The sequence below is a fragment of the Apium graveolens genome, chromosome 8 (genome assembly GCF_009905375.1).
Source record: "Apium graveolens cultivar Ventura chromosome 8, ASM990537v1, whole genome shotgun sequence".
Lineage (NCBI taxonomy): Eukaryota > Viridiplantae > Streptophyta > Magnoliopsida > Apiales > Apiaceae > Apium > Apium graveolens.
In genome coordinates, this window is record NC_133654.1 from 15290124 (window position 1) to 15312742 (window position 22619).

The 22619-nt window shown below is 38.6% G+C and overlaps 1 protein-coding gene across 6 annotated transcripts; it reads left to right on the forward strand.

The window, feature by feature from the left end:
• The first annotated feature begins 1088 nt into the window (after positions 1-1088).
• LOC141678660 (F-box protein CPR1-like) lies at positions 1089-22030 on the forward strand. Of its 6 annotated transcripts, none has more exons than XM_074485013.1 (9): positions 1089-1208; positions 12405-13538; positions 13713-13793; positions 13921-16360; positions 17046-18149; positions 18311-19092; positions 20183-20237; positions 20613-21641; positions 21794-22030. In XM_074485013.1, exons 1-3 carry the CDS (start codon positions 1150-1152, stop codon positions 13750-13752), a joined length of 1233 nt encoding a protein of 410 aa, XP_074341114.1. In that variant the 5' UTR covers positions 1089-1149; the 3' UTR covers positions 13753-13793; positions 13921-16360; positions 17046-18149; positions 18311-19092; positions 20183-20237; positions 20613-21641; positions 21794-22030. The 6 variants fall into 6 exon arrangements, with proteins under 6 accessions (XP_074341114.1, XP_074341113.1, XP_074341111.1 ...); XM_074485012.1 differs by having other exon boundaries at positions 18311-18427; positions 18981-19092; positions 20183-21641; XM_074485010.1 differs by having other exon boundaries at positions 13921-15297; positions 16201-16360; positions 20183-21641.
• Positions 22031-22619: the final 589 nt, after the last annotated feature.

Below are 22619 nucleotides of genomic sequence, written 5' to 3' on the forward strand. Positions count from 1 at the left end.
TTTTTAAGTATAAGGCCCGGGGCGTTGCTATGATCCGTCTACTGTCGTTGCACTGATTGATCATGTATATAAAGAAGGTTTTGTCTGTGTGCACATGCTTAAACACTAAAATTTATAAAATTTGGAGTGTTTTAATTGGTGGAGTTGTTGTCAAAACAAATCAAAATTATAGAAATTTATGCTTATTCTGTGCCCATGAGCACACCACAGAAAAATTGTATAAAAAATGATATTCTAAATATTTCGAAAATTACTCTCACAATTGTTCTTAATTTCTGAGTTAACCTTATTTGAATAGTTGATGTGAAATTTTCGTTATAAGTCGTTTTAAGTGTTCATAACTTTATGTAACATATTCGATTTTCTTAAAAGAAATTTATGTTAGAAGTGTCAAATTCATTATAAAATATTCAACCGACGAAATATAATTACAATATAAGTTTCAGAACTAATATTAGAAAAAATATAAATACTTAAATACGTATTAAGCGAAGCTATATAAGTAGTACACGCCGTATTTTAATGAAAAGATTTGTAATTTTGAACCAAATACTGTAAACAATACCCCGTGTTCATTAAAATATTTCTTATACTCACCCAAACGTGCTTAGAAGTTAGATTAACATAAAATACCAAATATTATTTTTCTAGAAAGCCTACATCATCCCATTGAAGAAAGAAAGAAAGTGTACATCATCTTTAATTTAATCACATCTATAACTAATTTTTAAGGAAAATAAAATGAAAATAAAATTTTACCGACAACATTGTTAATTTTGGGTTGGCCCCTTACAATCGTCTCTTGAAAACTGTTTAAATAACACACAATTATTATAGGGGCGTTAGATCTATGTTTTAAAAACCCAGATTCAAGATTTTTTTGTTTACCTTCCGTTATAAATATTCGTGGAATTTTTTTTTTCTTTTTCGCTAAAATAATCCGCAGAAAGAAAAAAAAAATTCCGCGAATATTTATAACGGAAAATAAAAAAAAAACTGAAAGATAAAATTTATTTAACACATACATATTTTAGCCTCTGTCTGTTGCATATATAACTGTCATCTAGATCCCTGTAGCCTCCTCCTTTGTCTCTTCAACAATATACATCCAAACATTCTACACATACATTTATTCAACAAGCTTGCAAAATGTCCAAGTCTACTAGTACATTACCAAGCTCAACTACCTCTGATCTTGCTCAAATACTGTAAGTTTCTTTCTTCTGTAAAAACCCTTTTTTTTACTTTTCATTTTGATCCACTTTTTACATTTACACACATTGTTCTTTTATTTCTGTACCCTTTAGGTAATATTGTATGTTGTTTGCATTTTCTTGTGATTAGGGTTTGGTTTCTACTTTCTTGTATATTGTGCTTACCCTTTTCATATTCTTTGGTACTCTTGTATATTTACACATGTTTCTTTATTATATATGTTGTGCTTTACTTTTCTTGATTTCTTGTCTTAACACTGCTTTGCTTTCTAGGGTTTTTATCACTCTGTTTATTTTCTTTAGTATGCATTGTTCTGTTATTGTTATGGATAAAAAACCAAGGTTATTACTTGCTGTATTTAATACTAAGATTCGGGAGCTCAAGGCCTTTAATGGCTGCTCTCGTACTTCGTGACTCAATCTGCCTTTACGAGATGCCTACGTATCTCTGTGAATTAGAGAATCAAGCCAAAAAACGTAGTTCTGATTTGTGGGGTGAGGCCCCTTATATAGATGTGGGAGTCCTTGAATTGGACTTGGTATAGGAGACTTGGTGGACAAGCCTCTGAATTAGGATAGACTTAGGAGTCCTAGGAAGTAGGAAGCTGATTCCTTATCCTTTTAGGTCCCCTTGAGGCTAATCTATAAGGATTTATATCCTTATCGGGACTCTTCTCAATAGCTGATTTTTCCCTTATTAATTAATTACGAAATTAATTAATAATTAGGGCTTTTGGGCCTTTTTTATTCCATCAGGCCTGATCTGGTCCATCAGGCTTGACCTTTCTGGTCTGAGTTTCATATATCTTTTTATTGGGCCTAGCAGCCCACAGCTTGTACAATTAATGCAGTATTTAATTATACAATCATAATTTATTTATCCCTATCATTTGCCCCCCAACTTTTGGGAAACATTGATTAGGTTTCGCAGAAGTTATTCGTTCCCTTTCAGGGTTTCGTTTTTGCGTAAAGTGTGGAGCGACCTACACATTTACAATGAATCTTCCTTTTATTCGGAAATTATCTTAATTTCCAGGAATTTTTCCCTAATTTTCTGGGGTTTTCCCTAATTTCTGGATTTTTCCCTTAATTTTTGGGATTTATCCTAATTTTCTGGGATTTTTCCCTAATTTTCTGGTATTTTTCCTTAATTTCTGGATTTTTCCCTAATTTTCTGGGATTTATCCTTAATTTCTGGATTTTTTCCCTAATTTCTGGGATTTTCCCTAATTTTCTGGGATTTTTCCTTAATTTCTGGATTTTTCCCTAATTTTCTGGGATTTATCCTTAATTTCTGGATTTTTTCCCTAATTTCTGGGATTTTCCCTAATTTCTGGATTTTTCCCTTAATTTTTGGGATTTATCCTAATTTTCTGGGATTTTTCCCTAATTTCTGGATTTTTCCCTAATTTTCTGGGATTTATCCTTAATTTCTGGATTTTTCCCTAATTTCTGGGATTTATCCTTAATTTCTGGATTTTTTCCCTAATTTCTGGGATTTTCCCTAATTTCTGGATTTTTTCCCTAATTTCTGGCTTAAAATCGATCAGAATGCATTCAAAATCGATCAGGATGCAGACAAAATCGATCAGGATGCAGCCAAAATCGATCAGGATCCTGATCGAATTAGCTCAGGATCTTACACTCTGGTCGACAGGATTCCTGATCGATTTCGATCAGGATTCTGACCGAATTGGCCTTCAAAGTGACACCCTAGTCGATTGTTACACGGGCTTAATCGACCAGGATTCCTGATCGATTTAGATCAGGACTCTGATCGAATTAAATGGCTCTCGACCATTCTGATCGAATGGAATATCGATCAGGACTCTCTTCTCTGTCGATCAGGACTCTGATCGATCTTAGGGGATTTCTTCCCTCCTGTTCGAATAAGATATCGATCAGGACTCTCTTCTCTGTCGATCAGGACTCTGATCGATCTTAGGGGATTTCTTCCCTCCTGTTCGAATAAGATATCGATCAGGACTCTCTTCTGTGTCGATCAGGACTCTGATCGATCTTAAAGGATTTCTTCCCTCCTGTTCGAATAAGATGTTGATCAGGATCCTCTTTTGCATCGATCAGGACTCTGATCGAACCATATTAAGGTTCTGGTCGATTTTTGACTTTTTAAATTCCACAGGAGCTTCTAGATTGTTCCTGATACTTCTTGTAGATGGGCCTCTAGGTTGGGCCTGGCTAAATGGGCCTAAAAACGCCTCGTATTCCGAGCTTTTCGCCTATATAAGTGTAGTGTGGAGTGAGAACCCTCACTTCACTTCCCACTTCTCATTTTCTCTCACAATTTCCTCTAGAGTTCTCCCTTTGAGAAGGCGATTTCCGGCTGCCAAAGCCACCGCAGCTCCACCATTTTCAAGTATTTCTGGGTTTCAAGCCTTCAACCGAAGCATATCAATGGCGGACCGTGACCTGGCTCGTTTGCAGAAGATGAATGTCTCTAAAAGAGGTACAAACATTCAAATTCAATCTCCATATACTTCCCTCATTGATATGATTAACTCGAGAGGTGATGAATATCCTTCTCTATCTGAGTTAGATTCGTATAATCATGGTAACACTTTTCATGAGTTAGATGGTAGGATAGAGTCTATGAACACCTTGTACAGACTTCCACCCCACCTTAGGATCACTCCAGCCGCCCCTGGGGATAGGACTTGTAATTGGGAGGGGGATACCCTGTTCATTTATCGAGGAGCCCTGACCGCAGGTCTTAGGTTCCCATTCCATGAATTTATTCCTCGTTTACTAGCCGATGTACGAATCAACCCTTGTCAACTCCCTCCTAACGCCTGGAGGAACATTATCTGTTTTATGGTCCTTTGTCTCAGGAATAGCTTCCCTCTTTCCGTAGCTGTCTTTAGGAAAGTTTTCCAATTCTATAATAGTTCCATGAGTCAGCCAGGCTGGGTTTTAATTCGCCAACGGCCCAAAATTCCCCATATCTTTGATAGTAACTCTATAGTCGAGAACAACCCTAAATGGAGGGATGAGTTTGTCAGGCTGACCTGGGCTGGGGGTGATTGGGCCACACTCTTCCGTAGGCCATTTTGCAAAGTATCAGATGGTAGTCCTGGTAGCATCAGATTAACTGATGAGGAGGAGGTGGCCTACCAAGCCTTAATTTCAGATGATGGGAAAACAGACACCTGGACCCTTTTAGAGGAATTTTCCTTGAAGAAAGTTGGTCTCTCCCAGGCCAGTGATAAGGGTAAATTTATACCTGCGTAATTATTTTTCCTTCTCTTTAATCGCACTTTTTCTTTTTTCTGGATTTTAATATTCCTTCTGCTTTTCCTTTCAGCTTGTGAGGCTATTAATAATGTCAATAGGCCCAAGGAGGGGGAATCTGGCCGCCAGAAGAGGGCCAAGTTAAACAGGGACCCCAGGAGCAAACCTGACGGTCCTACTTTCCTTAAGCCCCACGTCCCGGTGGTCGAGCTGGGGGACGATGTGGATCCTCCACTTAAGGCACATTCCTTCAGGCCTAACTGGGGCTTCAGGAGGAGCGATACGGTGGTTGGATCCACCAAACATGCCAAGGATTGGTCGTACCATTCCATCACTCCCCATGATTTCACTGACATTGTTACGGGGAGTGATGTCGAGACTATTGAGCTTCTGGGTTCTCAAGCCCAAGCTGCGGTAATTTTCTTTTTTCTTCTCTTCCTTTTGTGAATTTCAACTTTTCTTGTATCCCAATGAATTTGCGCCAACTCATACATATTTCTTTGCAGAGTAATACCTATTTCCAGGCGGCCCTACATCAGGCTAGATCTTGGAAGGGTAACTCTGATGTTTTTGAGAAGGAGATGAAGAAGTGGGAGGAGAGAGCCAAGGTCCTGGAGAAGAAGCTGGACACGAAGAAAGAGGAGCTGGCTAAGGCTCATTCCGAGCTGGTGAAACTTAGGAGCGATAAGGATAAGCTCATTGATGACTACATGGATTCTGAAAAGTTTAAGAATCTCATGGAGATTCATGATGAGGGTCTTTATTCCCTACAGTTCACTCAGGGATGGGATGCGGCCGTGAAGGCTGTTTCTGAGAAGTACCCGGGCTTAGTCGACCCTAAGGACTTTATAAGTCCTGAGCAGGCTGAGTCAGAGGACAGCATAGACGCCCTCTTCGACTCTCCTCAGCCAGATGATCGCATCTTGGATCCTAACACTGCTTCTCCTCCCGCTTCTCCTGCGAAGGACGCTGAAGGCGCTGATAAGGAGAAAGAGAATGAAGGCTCCCGCATGGAGGAGTAGTTTTTCTATTCTGTAATTTTATCCTTAATTTATGTCTGGACTTTTGTTTGTATTAAAACTTATTACCCTGCGGGGCTATGCTACTTTCCTTATTTGCATTTTCTCCTTCATGTTTCCGATACTTTAATATTCAAACTCGGCTTAATGGGCCACACAAGTATTATCACAAGTCAAACTTCCACGGGTTGAAATAATTTCAAACTCTTCCATTTCAAGTCTGGTTTTCCTAAACCTTACATAATATGGGATCGACCCTGATCTATAATAGCTAAAAAATAAAAATCCTATGCAAACAAAGCTTCGAGGTACTTTTAAACCTACTTGTCATAATGACCAGTGAGAATCGTACTTCGACCATCTCAAACGTAGTAAACCTTCAGGTTTTGTGCGTGCCAGGTTCTCGGGACTTCAAAACCATCCATAGTCTCCAGCTTGTAGGTTCTTCTACCCTGAACGCTCTTGACTCTATACGGCCCTTCCCAATTTGGGGCAAGCTTTCCTTTCTGTCCGACACCAGAAGCCTCTATTTTTCTCAAGACTAGGTCACCTTATTTGAAAAACCTCTCTTTAACCCTTAGGTTGTAGTAGAATGAAGCCTTTTTCTGATATTCTACTATCTTTGCGTGTGCTTTATCTCGCACTTCATCGATTAAATCCAGGGCTAACTTCTGCCCTTCCTCATTTTCTTTTTCATCAAAAGCCTGAATCCTTGGAGAGGAATGTGATATCTCCACGGGAACTACTGCTTCTGCCCCATATGCCAACATGAAAGGAGTTGCATTTTTCGTGACTCTACAGGTAGTCCTATAGGCCCATAATATGGGAAGTATCTCATCCACCCAATTATTTCTTGACTTTTCGATCCTCTTCTTTAGTCCATCCAGGATTATCCGATTTGCTACCTCCGCTTGCCCATTGGCTTGCGGGTGAGCCACAGAGGTGAACCGTAACTCAATTTCATTTTCTTCGCAATACTTCTTGAATTCCTCGTTGTTGAATTGTGTTCCATTGTCAGTGACGAGGATACGGGGAATTCCATATCGGCACATAATGTTTTCCCACAGGAATTGTGCAACCTGCTTAGTTGTGATTTTGGCCAAAGGTTTGGCTTCGATCCACTTGGTGAAATAATCAATGGCTACAATCAGAAACTTCCTTTGTGCTGTGGCCATAGGAAAAGGCCCTAGAATATTCATCCCCCACATAGCAAAGGGAATAGGTGAGTTGATAGAGGTCAGCATCTCGGGGGGTTGTCTGGCGACTGGTGCATGCTTCTGACAACGATCACACTTCTTTACATATTCTTTGGCATCAGCCATCATTTCTGGCCAATAGAAGCCTAAACGAGTTATCTTATGAGCCAAGGCCCTGCCCCCCAAGTGTTGCCCACAAATACCTCCATGCACTTCCTCAAGAGCTAAGCGTGCCTCATCGGGCCTGAGACACCTTAAGTAAGGAACCACGAAAGATCTTTTATATAGAATCCCATCTATCAAAGAGTACCTTAGTGCTCGAACAGTTAACTTCCGTGCCTCAATTGCATCGTTTGGCAACCAACCGGTCTGAATATGAGCCTTGATGGGATCAATTCATGACGTCCCCAAGCCTACGGGAGCCACAAGCTTAACATCTATGCTTCGTGTCTTCAAAACACGGAAGTACACACTTCCTGAACTTTCTTCAATCTCAGACGAAGCGAACTTTGATAGCGCATCTGCCTTAACATTTTCTTCCCTTGGAATGTGTTCAACATGGCACTCATTAAATTGGGTCATCACAGCCCTTACTAGGCGGACATACTTAGCCATCGTATCATCCCTTGCCTCGAATTCTCCCTTTACCTGGGATATGATCAACTTCGAGTCTCCACGGACCTTTAAGTTTTTGACTCTAAGTGTCCCAGCTAGACCAAGGCCAGCTATTAAGGCTTCATACTCTGCCTCATTGTTTGTGGTTGGAAAATCTAGCTTCATAGCATACTCAATTAAGAACCCATCAGGGCTTTGCAAAACCAACCCTGCTCCACTGGAATTTGTTTTTGATGCTCCATCAAAATAGAGAACCCAATATTCTTTCTCCTTATCATTCTTCTGCCTGTCCCCATTGTCGACTCCCTTGTCTTGAGGTATGGTATCTTCCTGCCCCCCGACTTCTTGGTTGGGTATGGTACATTCCACCACGAAGTCAGCTAGTGCCTGGGCTTTTATGGCCATACGTGGCTTATACTTGAGATCGAACTCTCCCAACTCTATTGCCCACTTAATCAGTCTCCCACTTGCCTTGGGACTGTGAATGATATTTCTCAGTGGCTGATTTGTTAGCACTTCAATTTGGTGAGCTTGAAAATAAGGACGCAGCTTTCTTGAAGCCATTACCAAGGCTAAAGCGAATTTCTCAATGGCTGAATAATTCAACTCAGCACCATGCAAAATTTTGCTAACATAGTATACGGGTTTCTGGACTTTCAGTTCCTCCTTAACCAACACGGCGCTCAAGGCGCTCTCTGAAACAGCCAAGTACAAGAATAAAACTTCATTCAGAACTGGCTTGGCCAACAACGGGGCCTGGCCCATATACTTCTTTAACTCTTCAAATGCCTTCTGATTTTCCTCACTCCATACAAAGTCTTTGATGTTCTTTAGTGACTTGAAAAATGACAAGCACTTGTCTCCTGACTTGGAGATGAATCGTCCTAACGCAGCAACCCTTCCTGTGAGCTTCTGAACATCCTTGACAGTTTTGGGGGGTTCCATGTCCAGGATTGCCTTTATTTTATCGGGGTTTGCCTCAATTCCCCTCTTCGAGACCATCAATCCCAAAAAATTTCCAGATCCTACTCCGAAAGCACACTTCGTCGGATTCAACATCATCTTATGGTACCTCAGGACCTCAAAAGCTTCCCTTAAATGGGCTATATGATCAGTCTTCACTAGACTCTTGACTAACATGTCATCAACATAGACTTTCATAGTCTTACCAATAAGACCCTTAAAAATTCTATTCACCAACCTTTGATAGGTGGCTCCTGCATTCTTGAGACCAAACGCCATAACAAGATAACAATAAACACCAAAGTCAGTGATAAATGATACCTTTGGAATGTCATCCTTATGCATTTTGATCTGGTTGTATCCGCTAAACCCATCCATGAAACTCAGCATCTCATGTCCAGCGGTGGCATCAATCAAAGTATCAATTCTAGGCAGCGGAAAACAGTCTTTGGGGCATGCATCATTCAGATCGGTGAAGTCTATACACATCCTCCACTTTCCATTAGACTTCTTCACCATTACAGGGTTTGCTAACCACTCCGGAAATTGAATCTCCTCAATGAAACCAGCCTCTAAAAGCTTTTCCACTTCCTGCTTTATAGCCTCTTGTCTTTCCGGGGCAAAATTTCTTTTCTTTTGTTTCACTGTCTTCCGGCTTGGATCTACGTTTAGCTTGTGAGTAATTAACTCCGGGTCTATGCCTGGCATATCAGCTGCTGACCATGCAAACACATCACTATTTTCTTGCAAAAATTTCACTAACTTCCCTCTAAGGGGCTCCTCTAATGTGGCTCCAATGAAAGTCGTCCTCTCAGGATTCTCGGGGTCTAAAGGAACCGAAACCAATTCTTCTGCTGGCCTTCCTCTATTCTCATCATTTTCTCGAACGTCCATATCTTCAATAGGAAGAACCTGCCCCCCGACTCCATCTGCCCTCAAAGAGGCCACATAACAGCTTCTAGCCATTTTTTGATCTCCTCTCTCTTCTCCAATCCCGTTTCGGGTGGGAAACTTCATGACTGAATGGTAGGAAGAGGGGACTGCCTTGAAGGCATGTATCCCTGTTCTCCCCATGATAGCATTATAAGTTGAACTAGCCTTTACCACCACGAAATCCAGCATCTGCGTTGCTTGCCTTGGCTCCGTACCTATGGTGGTTGGCAATTTAATTATCCCTTCCACAGGACATTCTACTCCAGCAAATCCATATATCGGCATGTCGGTTGGTGTCAACTGGGAGTCGTTATACCCCATCCTTAGAAAGGTGTCGTGGAGCAAGATATCCACAGAAGCACCATTATCCACAAGGACCCTCTTAACCGGGCTATTTCCTATTATTGGTGTTATGACCAGCGGGTCGTCATGGGGAAACTTCACACCCTCTAGGTCGGAGTCATCAAAAGCCAATGTTACTTCTGTCCTGGCCCTTTTCGGGGCTTCTCCAACAATATGCATAACCTCTCTAGTATATGCCTTTCTAGAATTTTTGGACAATCCAGCAGCAGTTGGACCTCCAAAGATCGTGTTTATCACAGGCCCTCGAGGTCTCGGCCCTCCATAAATGGTGTTTATAACTGGTCCTCTAGGATGGGGGTTTCGCCCCTGATCGTCTTGGTCCCTCCTACGATCTTCAAAGTTCTTCCTTCCATTATTATTTCTGTCCCCTCCATCTCCAGTATACTTGTTCAATCTTCCTTTTCGAATCAAAAATTCAATTTCATCTTTCAATTGCCTACACTCATCGGTGTCATGGCCAACATCTTTGTGAAACCTGCAATACTTGCCCTTATCTAGCTTGGCGGGATCAGCCTTCAAGGGCTTAGGCCAGCGAATATCTCTGTCTTTCTCAATCTCCATCAAAATCTGACTTCTGGGAGCATTCAGCTTAGCGTATTCAGTGAACTTTTGCCCAGGTCCTCCCTTCTTGGGGTTTGAATCAGGGTTTTGTTCGGTTCTAGGATATTTGTCCTTAGCAATATACTCCAAATCAGTTTTTCGTTTCTTGCCTCCAGTGGGCTCATTACTTACTACGGTCTTCCTCATACTTTCTTCAACCTTGATATACTTCCCTGCCCTCTCTTGGAGCTGCAACATGCTCTCAGGGGGTCGTTTGGCCAAAGACATCTTGAAAAACTCATCCCTAGTTCCTTGTTGCAGTGCTATCATGGCTACCTTATCATCAAGGTCTGGGACTTTTAAAGCCTCCTTTGTAAAACGATTCAGGTAATCTCTTAAGGATTCCTTAGCTCCCTGCACAAGACTCATAAGAGATGCTGAACTTTTCTCATGGACTCTTCCACTGATGAATTGCTTAATAAAAGCCTGACTTAATTCTCTGAATGATCCAATAGAATTTGGGGGTAGGCGACTGTACCATCTTTGAGCCATACCCGACAGGGTTTGAGGGAAGGCCCGACATTTTATAGCATCATTCACGGGTTGCAGCAGCAGTGCATTAGAGAATGTCCTAACATGATTAGCGGGGTCTCCCGTGCCATCATAGGCTTTGATAGTGGGCATCTTGAATTTCCTTGAGATATGGGCATTCATTATCTCTTCTGTGAAGGGTGGAGTTGGATCATCAGGATCTCCAAGGGGAAGGAGATTGCTCGGATCAGTTCTTGGGACAGCAGCCCTTCTTCTTACCGGACCATCCAGGTCTATGATAGGAGGAGGATTTCTCCCCCTAGGAGGTATGTGGGGTCTGGTGGCTTGGTGAGCCTCCAAATCACGCCTCAGCCTTTGGATTTCAGCCTCATGAGCCCTGATCTTTTCCTGCACTTCTTGGGGATTCGCCCCTGGGGTGCTTTGGGGGCGTTGCCTTCCATCGGCTATTGGCTCTTTTCCAGGACGCCTCCTTCTCGGGGCCACTTCATCATCCGAAGATTCGGAGTCTCTCTCAGTGTATGGACCAGAAAATTCCCGATCCTCAGGGATATGATCCAAACCTCGTATATAGGGGGGCGACCGCCCTCGTGCTTCGCTTCGCCCAGCATATCCGCTTCCTCCAACCTTGAATAGTCGTGGGAGTTGTCCCTTGTGGCTGAGGATGAGTTGCCCCTGTCTGGGCTTCCCCCTGAGTAGATGCATAAGTTGAATGGGGAGGAACCTCCACGGTTGATGAAATCACCTGGGTTGTCTCTGATGGTGTTCCTTCCTCTAGAGCTCCAATTGTTCTCCGTGTTCTCGCCATGGTTGTTGTTCCGTTTTTTCCCACAGACGGCGCCAAATGTTATGGATAAAAAACCAAGGTTATTACTTGCTGTATTTAATACTAAGATTCGGGAGCTCAAGGCCTTTAATGGCTGCTCTCGTACTTCGTGACTCAATCTGCCTTTACGAGATGCCTACGTATCTCTGTGAATTAGAGAATCAAGCCAAAAAACGTAGTTCTGATTTGTGGGGTGAGGCCCCTTATATAGATGTGGGAGTCCTTGAATTGGACTTGGTATAGGAGACTTGGTGGACAAGCCTCTGAATTAGGATAGACTTAGGAGTCCTAGGAAGTAGGAAGCTGATTCCTTATCCTTTTAGGTCCCCTTGAGGCTAATCTATAAGGATTTATATCCTTATCGGGACTCTTCTCAATAGCTGATTTTTCCCTTATTAATTAATTACGAAATTAATTAATAATTAGGGCTTTTGGGCCTTTTTTATTCCATCAGGCCTGATCTGGTCCATCAGGCTTGACCTTTCTGGTCTGAGTTTCATATATCTTTTTATTGGGCCTAGCAGCCCACAGCTTGTACAATTAATGCAGTATTTAATTATACAATCATAATTTATTTATCCCTATCAGTTATGTTCTGCTGCCTCTGTCACAATTTTAACTGATATTTGACTTCCTGACACGCATATTACACGGAAAAGAAGTAAAGGTTATGTTTAACATAAAATTTCGATTTACGTCAATTAAAGTTCGAATTCTAAAATTTTATTTAATATAGGTATTTGAAATGATAATTATGTCAAAACTTTTGATAATTATGTCTAAATATGATTTTTAAGTACATCCGTGTAAAAAGTCAAAAGCACTTGAAATTGGATGGAGTTTTTTTTACTAAACCTATGTTCAACATTTGTATCGATTTTTTCAACATCTGTATAATTTTATTGATTGTATATGTAAACATTTCTGGTTAATGTAGCGGAGATGGTTACCTAACTGGAACTTCTCACTTACCCCAAGAGTTGCTTCTGGAAGTACTACTCCGAGTACCAGTTAAGCCTCTACTGCGTTTTAGATGTGTGTCGAAACCATGGTGCTCTCTTATAGATAATACTTGCTTTGGCCTTAAGCATCTTGAGAAAAGTATTGAGTGCAACCCTGATTCTGGTATTATCGTTAGGGAGATTTCGAAAAGTGGAAAAGGAAAACAGTACTTAGTTGATGTGGATTCGGAGGATGAGTTCACTGCTGCAGAAATTGGTGATTCTCTTAAGACCGATCTGTCTGGAACTAGTTACGTCGGTACTTGTAATGGTTTAGTCTGCTTGTGGAAGAGGAATGATCAGACGGAGGATGATATATTTTTGTGGAATCCAGCAACCAGAAAGATTAGAAAACTGCCTAGAGCAAATAATATCCCTATTCCTTTTATGCTTATAGGGTCTTGCGTGGTTGGCTTTGGTTATGATCATGTCAATGATGACTACAAGGTTATGAGGACATATGATAGTCAGATTTATAACATTCTGGTGTCTGTTTACAGCCTCAAAAGCAATACATGGACACGAGCTGATACTATTTCAAATGAAATTCGCATTTGGGGAGATTTTGGTGTTTTTGCAAATGGGTCTTTGTATTGGCTTACGGATGATAACAATATATTTGCTTTTGATCTGGGGGTTCATAGACACAGAGAGCTCTCATATCCTGCTGGTATGGATAGGACTGGTAAAATTGCCATTGGTCTGTTTGCGTTGAAAAGATGTCTTTGCTTGATTAATAATTACCCTCGTTCTCGCACAGATTTTTGGCTAATGAACAGTAACGCTGAGGAAAATTTTTGGACCAAGATTTTGTCAGTGGAACAATCCAGCATACCGGGATTTTATAAGCAACTTTACCCTGTTGCTTCTTCAAAGACTGGGAATAATATTCTTTTATTCGTGGATGGAGATAAACTTATGTGGTATGACCATGGAAAGAAGAAGGTTAAGAATGTCACTCTGAATGGGTTTCCACAGCCAGCTGATTTTCTTGTTTACACTGAGAGTCTAGTTCAGCTCGGTTCTAAGCTCTGTGATGATTTCAAATTGGACGGGAATCAGAACAAGATGTAAGAATAAATTCAGTTTCTATTATGTTTTATTGTCAATAACATCTACTATAGTTCAGTAAGTTGAAGCGAAAAAAGAAGAAGAGATATTGATAAAGTATTTATAATAGGTTTAACGATAAGCATGTCAGTTTATATTTAACTAACTTAAGTGTTATGTGTACATGTCTACAGGAGCGATTTTCTTTCCAAGGGATTCAAGTTAATGCTGTAAGACAGTCCGAGCCAAGAAAAGAAGGCAGAGAAAGTGGTTAGGTAATACTATTTATATGGTTGTAGTTCTATTTGTATTATTCCTTTTCTTTTACAGCACCGAGGTCTAGATTTATTATTTAGTATACAAGTAGGACGGTGGGATGACTTCAATTTTATATTGTTTCAGGACTTGGATTAACTATAATAGTATGTTTTTGCATGAAGAAAAGATGTAGCAGATGGAAGATGAGCACAGAAAAATGCCTATTCAGAAATGTTGCATGTCATTAATGTTTAATATCTTAAGCTGGTGTAGGATAATATTTTGTTTAAGCCGGACTTTAGTAGTTCTGTTCGTAACTAATCAACTGTTATGTTTTAGATGTTTGCTTCTTTGACTGATATTTGAACAATTGTTCCGTTTAATTTATCATGATGGGTCCTGGATCTTGGTTAACTTGCTCTCTATTGCCGTTTGATCTAATACAGTGGATCTTGGTTGTATTTCTATTGATGTTTGGTGTAATATGACGGATCTTTGTTATATTAACTTTGCCCTCTACCACTTTTAGACTCTCTCGCAGGGGAACATATATAGATTTAAGTTTTATAATGGTGGTTGTAACAGCTTATTCTCCTCTTATGTTGGTAGTCTACTCTAGAGTTTACATCCTTTAAAAGGTTCTTAAGTTGGTCAGGCCTTCAGTTATTCAAGACCCTTGATCTTGAGAAGGTAGGAATTCATTTTGGTTCTTAGGAAGGCAGTAGAATGCCATAAATTATAAAGGCACGTCATGAGGCGCGTGATGGCGTCTCCTGCGCTTAAAATTTTGATATTAGAGTTCTTCCTATAGGCGAAAAATTCAAATTCGAAGTTCCAAATTACACAAGTAAAATAGAATAATTTTGCACTTTCAAAATTTAATTCAATAAAACATTATATTTGCCACTTCTCCTGTAGCTTTCTCATCTCTTTTGTCTCCTATAAAACAGAGGGTTTCAACAACACAGAGGGTTTTTCACTTTTTCTTATATAGGAGAAAAATCGGATGGGTAATATGATTGACATTTTTGCATGTTTATAATTCAAGTTGGTGTAGACCCATCCTTTGTTAATGCCAGACTTTTGCTGTTTTTGTAGTTCTAATTATAATCGATTGTGACTAATGATCTAGATGATGGTTTTATTGACTAGCTTCTGAGAAAATGCTTCTTTTGCTGTAATATGATTTGATTTGCGCGTCTATGGATTAAGTTACTTTCTAGCATTTTCTTACAAATATATGTAGACTTCATTCTAGCAAGTAAAAACAATAATTCATGCTTTTAATGGTGGTTGTGTATTGTTCTCTCTATATAAGATGGGGTACCAACTCGGATTCCTGCATCTGTTGTCCCTGATATGTGATTGTAATTGTGACCAATGCTTTGACGCGTACATAAGGTTCTATTGAAGTCTGTAATGCCTTTTATCGAGCTGATTCCAAGAACTTTGTGCTAGATTGCAGTCTTCATCCCTAGTATTGGCGCACAAGTTTACTCACTGGTGTTAGTTACCGAGTAGGTATGTGCTTCTGTAACTATATTGCTCACTATATATAGATGTGCTTCTGCTTCGCCTTCATTTTGTGCTTTTACGTGTACAAAATTACATCAAAATTGTATGATTGTAAGCGAAATTTTCAAACTTATATGTGCCTTTTAGAACATTACTCTTTCCGTTCACAATGCATCTATGATCTCATTAAATTACCCCCAACATTTTGATACTTAGGTATAGCCCCTGATTTCAGTTATTACCGCAGTGGTTGTGCTTGTTCACAAGTTTCAGACCCTGTGAAAGAGTCTAGATGAACATGGATGTAATTCGCAACATTTGTTCTGTGAAACCTCAAACCATTCCCCCTATATCGACTCGAGTCATTGAACAGACAGCATCTATGTATACAAAATATGGATGGAAATTTGGAATGCTCAAACTAGTTATCTACAAATTTTGCAAGAAAAATATGGTTGTAATGCTTAAACTTTTACATGTTCTCTGAAGAATGTCACCTAGATGCATCATACATTATTTTTGTACTCTCAAGATGCTCTTAACTTCTAAATTTACATAAAATAGAAAAAATTGTCTTAACTAACAAATGTTTTTTCTGAGAGGAACCAACTAACAAATGTACCTCATAAAATCAAAATTTTCATCCGGAGGATATGTCAGTAACAACATTGGGGTTCGAGATCTTCTCAGGCATAAAGGAGTGCCTGTCCCTGTTGGTTGTGCTATGTGCGGTGGGGATATAGAACACCTGCTACATCTGTTGTTAGATTGTAGATTTGCTCAAGGGTGTGGGAATGACATGTGTATGACATGAGAGAAGTAGAAAGTTGATGTAGGTATCCTTAAAATGAATGTTGGTGCGTCTGTTAAAGAATGTCAGAGTTCATTTACTGTGGGCTTGGTTCTCAGAGATCACCAGGGGCAATATATCGCAGGAAAAACAAGGCGATTTGCAGGCTCTGTACAAGTCATCGAAGCAGAGACATTATCCATAGTAGAGGTGGAATTTCGGTAGTACATGTTAGGAAGCAGGCAAACAAGGTAGCCCATCAAATGGCTAGAATTCCTGGTGAGCTTAATAGCTTCGTTGTTAACTCGTCTCCTCCTTTGTGTTTGTTTGGGACTATGGTGTCCGATGCTCTGCTGATTTAATGTAATCGTTTTTATTCAAAAAAAAAAACTAACAAATGGTTGGTACTTTGGTCTCTTAATTTCTAGGAGAAAGGTCAATGTTTCGACTTCTGGTGTATGCGTGAGTTTAACCGTAAAAAAATTAATTTACTTTCCAAACTTAATTCAATAAAACATTATTCTTGCATCTTGCCCAAGCCTCTTCTCCGTCTAATAATTCTGAAGCTTCCCATATGTACACAGTACACAAAATAACACAGAGGGTTTGTTAACACATTAGTAGTGCTTCTTCACTGAGTTTCTTTCTTCTTCTGGGTATGTTCCATCCCTTTTGATTTATAAATATAATATGTAATAACATTTATAATATCTTTGTGTCAACTGTGATAGCAGAGTATTATTAGTAGATTTTGCAAGAACTTTATCTCTTGGTTTTATGTGATGCTATTTCATATTTGTACCCTTTATTGTCTTTGCATTTTATATGTTAAAGATTAAAGATTTGCTTTCTTTACATAAGCATTGTGTTAGCTGTTTAAATTCTTGGTTTTATTTGTTTTGCTAAATTTAAATTTGGGGTTTAGTTGTTCTCAACATTAGGGTTTATCACTCTTTTATTTCAGGCATATACTATGAATACATTTTTCCGTCGTCTACCCGGTAAGAGCCTCGTTAGTCGTACTAGATTTACTGTCTCAAAAAATTTTTTGTGCTCTCTTGCTGAGAATGCCACTAGCTTTGTCCCGAAAAATGAAATTTTTCCTAATGGTCATAAGTTAATTGCTGCAAGTTACTCAGAAAATAAGGCTTTTTACTCGGTGAATGTCGATTCAATGTGTAATTTCACTGCAATGGAAGGATTAGCTGATCGTTCACTTGGGAGTTTTTTTTCCTGACAAAGTATTTCTTGGGTCTTGTAATGGCTTAGCCTTGTGGAAGGCGGCTAATAATGACGACGTCGAGGATGAGATTTTTCTATGTAATCCAATGACTAGAGAGATTAAAAGATTACCTAGAGCTAGTAATATCCTTATTCCTCGTATTTTTGTTCAGAATTGCTTGCTCGGCTTTGGATATGATCATGTCAATGATGACTACAAGGTTATGAGAACTTGTCATTATCCTGATCATATAGTGGTGTCTGTTTACAGCCTCAAAAACAATTCATGGGCACGTGCTGAAAATATGTCGACTAGCATTTCCTTATATAGAAATTTTGGTGCTTCTTCGAATGGGTCTTTGTATTGGATTGCAGAAGGCAATGTTGTTGCTTATGATCTCGTTGTTCATAGACACAGAGAGCTCCAATTTCCTGCTGGCGTGGATAAGAAGAATGCCAAGTTTCTGTGGCAATTTAACAGAAGTCTCTGTTTGATTGAGTGCTGTCCTGATTCTCGTTGGGATATTTGGGTGATGAACATTGACGGAGTGAAAAAGTCTTGGTCCAAATTGTTATCACTGGAGCAATCAGGAGTATTAGGATCTTTTCAACATGTTTACCCTGTTGCTTTTTCAAAGGCTCAGAATGAAATTCTTCTAGTGGTGGACAGGAAAAGACTTGTGTGGTATGACCGTGAAAGCAATAAAGTTAAGAACATCGCACATTGCGGGTTTCCAGAGTCATTTGAATTGTTTGATTACAATGAAAGGCATTTCAAGATCAGTGATTCTATATTGGATGGGAGGCAATCAGAAGAAGAAGAAAGGAAACAAAGGGAGCACGCGCTGTAAGAAATTCAATCTCCTACATGTTTCTAATGTCAATAACTTCAAATTTAGTTTGAAAAGTGAAGTGAAATAAAGAAGTGATATAAGAGTAGTTGGGTAAAAAAATAAGCATTTTAAATCAAATACAACTAACATAACTACTATGTTTACCTGTATGCAGGAGAGATTTTTTTCAGGAGGGTGGATTCAAGCCTGAACACTTGACCACTGAGAAAGATATTAAGTACGCTGTTGAGAAAGCTATGGAACGAGCAAAGAAGAGCAATGGGTCATCTGGGTAAAATGATTTAAGTTATAGCATGTTTTAAAATACAAGCTGGTGTAAACCTATCTTTTGTTAAGGCTACATTTCAATAGTTCCTTTTGTAATCAACTATTTATGAATTTTGATCTAAGTGATGGCTTTATTGACTTAAATATGAGAAAAATGCTGCTTTTAATGTCATATGATAGATTTTGAGTAATGTATATTAACATGTTCCAGCTCACTTATATATGAATTAGACGATATTTGACTTGAATTCTCTTCTATAGATGGGTACTAAGTTGGGGGAGGGGGATGTTTAATGGGAGTTGGGTAGTGTATTTTCTTCTATAGATGGGTACTAACTTGGATTCCTGTAGCCGGTGTCCTTGATGTTTAATGTGTTGAGATATGTGATTGTAATTGCAACCAATAGTCTAAATTCATTCTTAAGTTGCAGGTCAGCTGCGGGTTTATATCTTTTATAAGGTTTATATGGAAGTCTATAATGCATTGTTGTCGTTCACTTTACAAGAGTCATGACTACTGAGGTATTTAATTGAGACAGGTTTAATTGTTTCACAAGCCCTTTAGGTATTGAGGTGCAAGGTCAACTGCATGGAAAATGGAGTAAATCTAAATGATGAAGATGGTTTACCTGAAGATCATACTTTGCTAGTAAAATGCTATTGTGCTAGGTGAGCAAAATTTTTATGTTGTAACAAATCAAAAATTTGGGACCGATGTACGTATCTGTCCTAATTGTGCGTGTTCTGCTATGTTGTCTGTAGTAAGTTTGATATCAAATCAGATAATCAATTGAGGTCTGACTCTTCTTTCTTCCGATGAAACGATAATGTCTAGTACTGATGATAGATGAACTGAGAGGATAGGAAGATGAATGAGAGAAATGGTAGTTGAACTTTTGATGTTTTTCATTGAGAACTGTTATGCCTACCTAAACAAAGATGTTCAAAGTGCTTGAATTGATTTAGTGTAAGCAATTGGAATGATATATAGCTTGAGGCGAAGTTATGAAAATTGTTTGAAGTTTATGAAACTCATACTGCAGATTATAGAGAATGAAAGAAAACTATTTAAAATGAAGATTATTTAGATTTAATTTAAAATTTTTTGTATATGGTTAAAACTTAAAGTAAGATTGATGTCTACAAAGTGTAAATTCAGAATTTCTTTCCACCTCACAATGAAAATGTTGCAGGACAAGAGGTCTGATAATGAAATTTTTAAGAAGAAATAAAATGAGGTTGAAGAAAACAGTAAGGAACAAGTAAAAGTTGTACGTGGTGTTCCTAAATTATACTTTAGTTTCAAATTTTTTTATGAAAAATGTTTTTTTAGTATAACTATGTTACTTGATAAAATTGCAAAATAATGAGAGATGCCAATGTGAGATATAACTTGAACCTGATTTGATTCGTAACTCATTCGATTTAGTGAGAAAAAAACTCGAAAATGACTCAAACACCACCTGCTAAACCTGAAAGTGACTAGATATATACACTTATCAATTTTTTTTTGTCAGACACTTGATCAATTTTTGATTTCATTTAATGTTTAGATAATTTTAACATGATTCAAAAGTGACCAGTTTAGAAACACGACCTGAGATCCCTAGGTATAATAAATTGATAAAATGATTTTCCTCTCGTAGATGTTAATAAAGAAAATATAATAAATCAGATGCACTGCCTTTTACCCTAACTTCTGTTTCTGATATCTTTTTATTTTGGTTTCCTCATCTCTGTCGTCTCATATTGTATGCAGAACAGAACTTGATGGTGGAAAAAAACGGGGAACACACTTTCACCATCAATATCTAGTACTATCTCTTCCCAAAGCTTCTTTTTTGTTCTTATGAGTATGATTTACCTATAATAAACAATATATGATGAGTCCCGGTTCCTAACATATGATTTTTAGCATATTGGACTGTGTGTGGACCTAGGGGATCTAGTAAGTAGCACGAGATTTGTTCCTTTAAAATAATTTTTTACTTTCGAAAATTAATCCCGGACCAACTCCTCTATTTAATATAAACACAATGCAATAGTGCTAGTAGTAGACTAGAAGTAGTACATTTTCAAGAACTTTATTTGTTGTTTCTGTGACATATATGATGCTATTTATTGTACCATATACATTATCTGCATGTTACACTAATTTAGTCTTTGCATTTTTTTTAATCTTGTGCTAGATGTTTAAATTCTTGGCTTACATGTTCTAAACCCTAGTGTTTATCAGTCTGTTACTATGAATGCATTACTCCGTCGTCTACCGGTTAAGCCTCTCCTTGGTCATTTGATGTACTATATCTAAGACCTTGTGCTTTTGCACTGATACTACTACCAGCAGCTTTGTTCTAAAAGATGAAATTTTCCCAAATGGTGAAAATTTTGTTGTTCGACATTATCTAGAGAGTGATTTTTCTTATACGGTGAATGTCAATTCCATGTGTGACTTCACTGCTACAAAAATAGTTGATGATCCTCTTAAGACATATCTATCAGACAGTTGTTTTGTTGGTTCTTGTAATGGCTTGGTGTGCTTGTGGAAGCCTTATGGTAGAGATAAGGATGATATTTTTCTATGGAACCCAACAACCGCAGAGATTAAGAAATTGCCTGAAGCACTTAATCTCATGATTCCTACCAAAACCAATTGTATTAGGCCTTGCGAGATTGGATTTGGATATGATCATGTCAGTGATGATTACAAGGTTATGAGAACAGTTAATAGTCATTTTGTTGGCATAATGGTGTCTGTTTACAGCCTTAAAAACAATTCATGGACTCGTGCTGAAACTAATACAACTGGCTATAACTTTTATGGACAATTTGGTCATTTTGTGGATGGTTCTTTGTATTGGCTTGCGGAAAGTAACAACAAAATTATTGCTTTTGATTTTGTGGATGATGAACAATAAAGGGGTGGAGAGTTCTTGGTCCAAGTTATTATCAGTAGAGAAAGCACGAATACCAGATTCCTATCATGTGTATCCTGTTGCTTTCTCAAAGGCTCAAAATGAAGTTCTTTTAGTGGTGGACAGGAAAAGACTTGTGTGGTATGACTGTGAAACCGGTGAAGTTAGGAATATCGAACTTCACGGATTTCCAAAGAAATTTGATATACTTGTTTACGAGGAAAGCCCTTTCCAGATCAGTGATTCCGAATTGGATGGGAAGCTATCTGAAAAAGAAAAAGATGAACAAAGGACAAAAACGTTGTAAGAATTTTATCTCCTTTATTTTTTTGATGTCAATAACTTCAACTTTAGAGTGTTACAAGAGCGACCGTGATAGGCTAAAAAATAAGCATATGAATTTCACAATTTGTATATCATAACTACCACAGTTAATATGCTTTGTATGTCTGCAGGATAGATTATCTTGTTAAATGCGGAATCAAATTTGATGACTCGGTCAATTGAGAGCGTTATTGAGGGTGATATGGATCAATCAAGGATGAAACAAATTAGTATGTCTGTAATAGGTCTATCTTTTGTTAATGCTAGACCTGAGTAATTAAGTTTGTGATTAAATTGTATGGCTTTGTTGACTGAAACTTGCGAAATTGTTTTTTTTGAGCTTATTCTATACCATCTACATTCGATTATCTTTAGAATGTTTCAGCATGAGAATATATCATGCTTTTCAGCTTTAAATCGAATAATGGGTAAATGTATCCCTGATGTTAATGCTGTCTAGATTATACGTGACTGTAATTGTGCATTGCACCCCAAGAAGGCCCGGTGCAGGGATTATAATTTATTATAAGGTTCTTAAAGACTGCAACGCCTCGTTGCCTTCAGGAGGTTCTGTGACTCGTGAGGTACGTTTGCCAGGTTTAATATTCTTACAAGCCCCCTTCTAGTGTTGATGACTTACTCGAGGTAAAATGTTAGAAACAACCTGAACCTGTTATGGGGCAATTTTGTGCCTACATGAGTTGTTTAACAGATTATCCTGATAAGTGTGGAATCGAGTATGATGATTTGACAATTAAGATAATTCTGAATCACGAAAAGAATGGAGAAGAATCAGTTAGGTAATGTGATTGATATTGTTGCATTTTCATAATTCAAGCTGGAGTAGACCCATATTTTGTTATATATGCCCGACCATAGTACTTCTTCTAGCAGTTCTTTTTGTAATCGACTGCTAAGATTAATGATCTACATTGTGGTTATATTGACTAGCATATG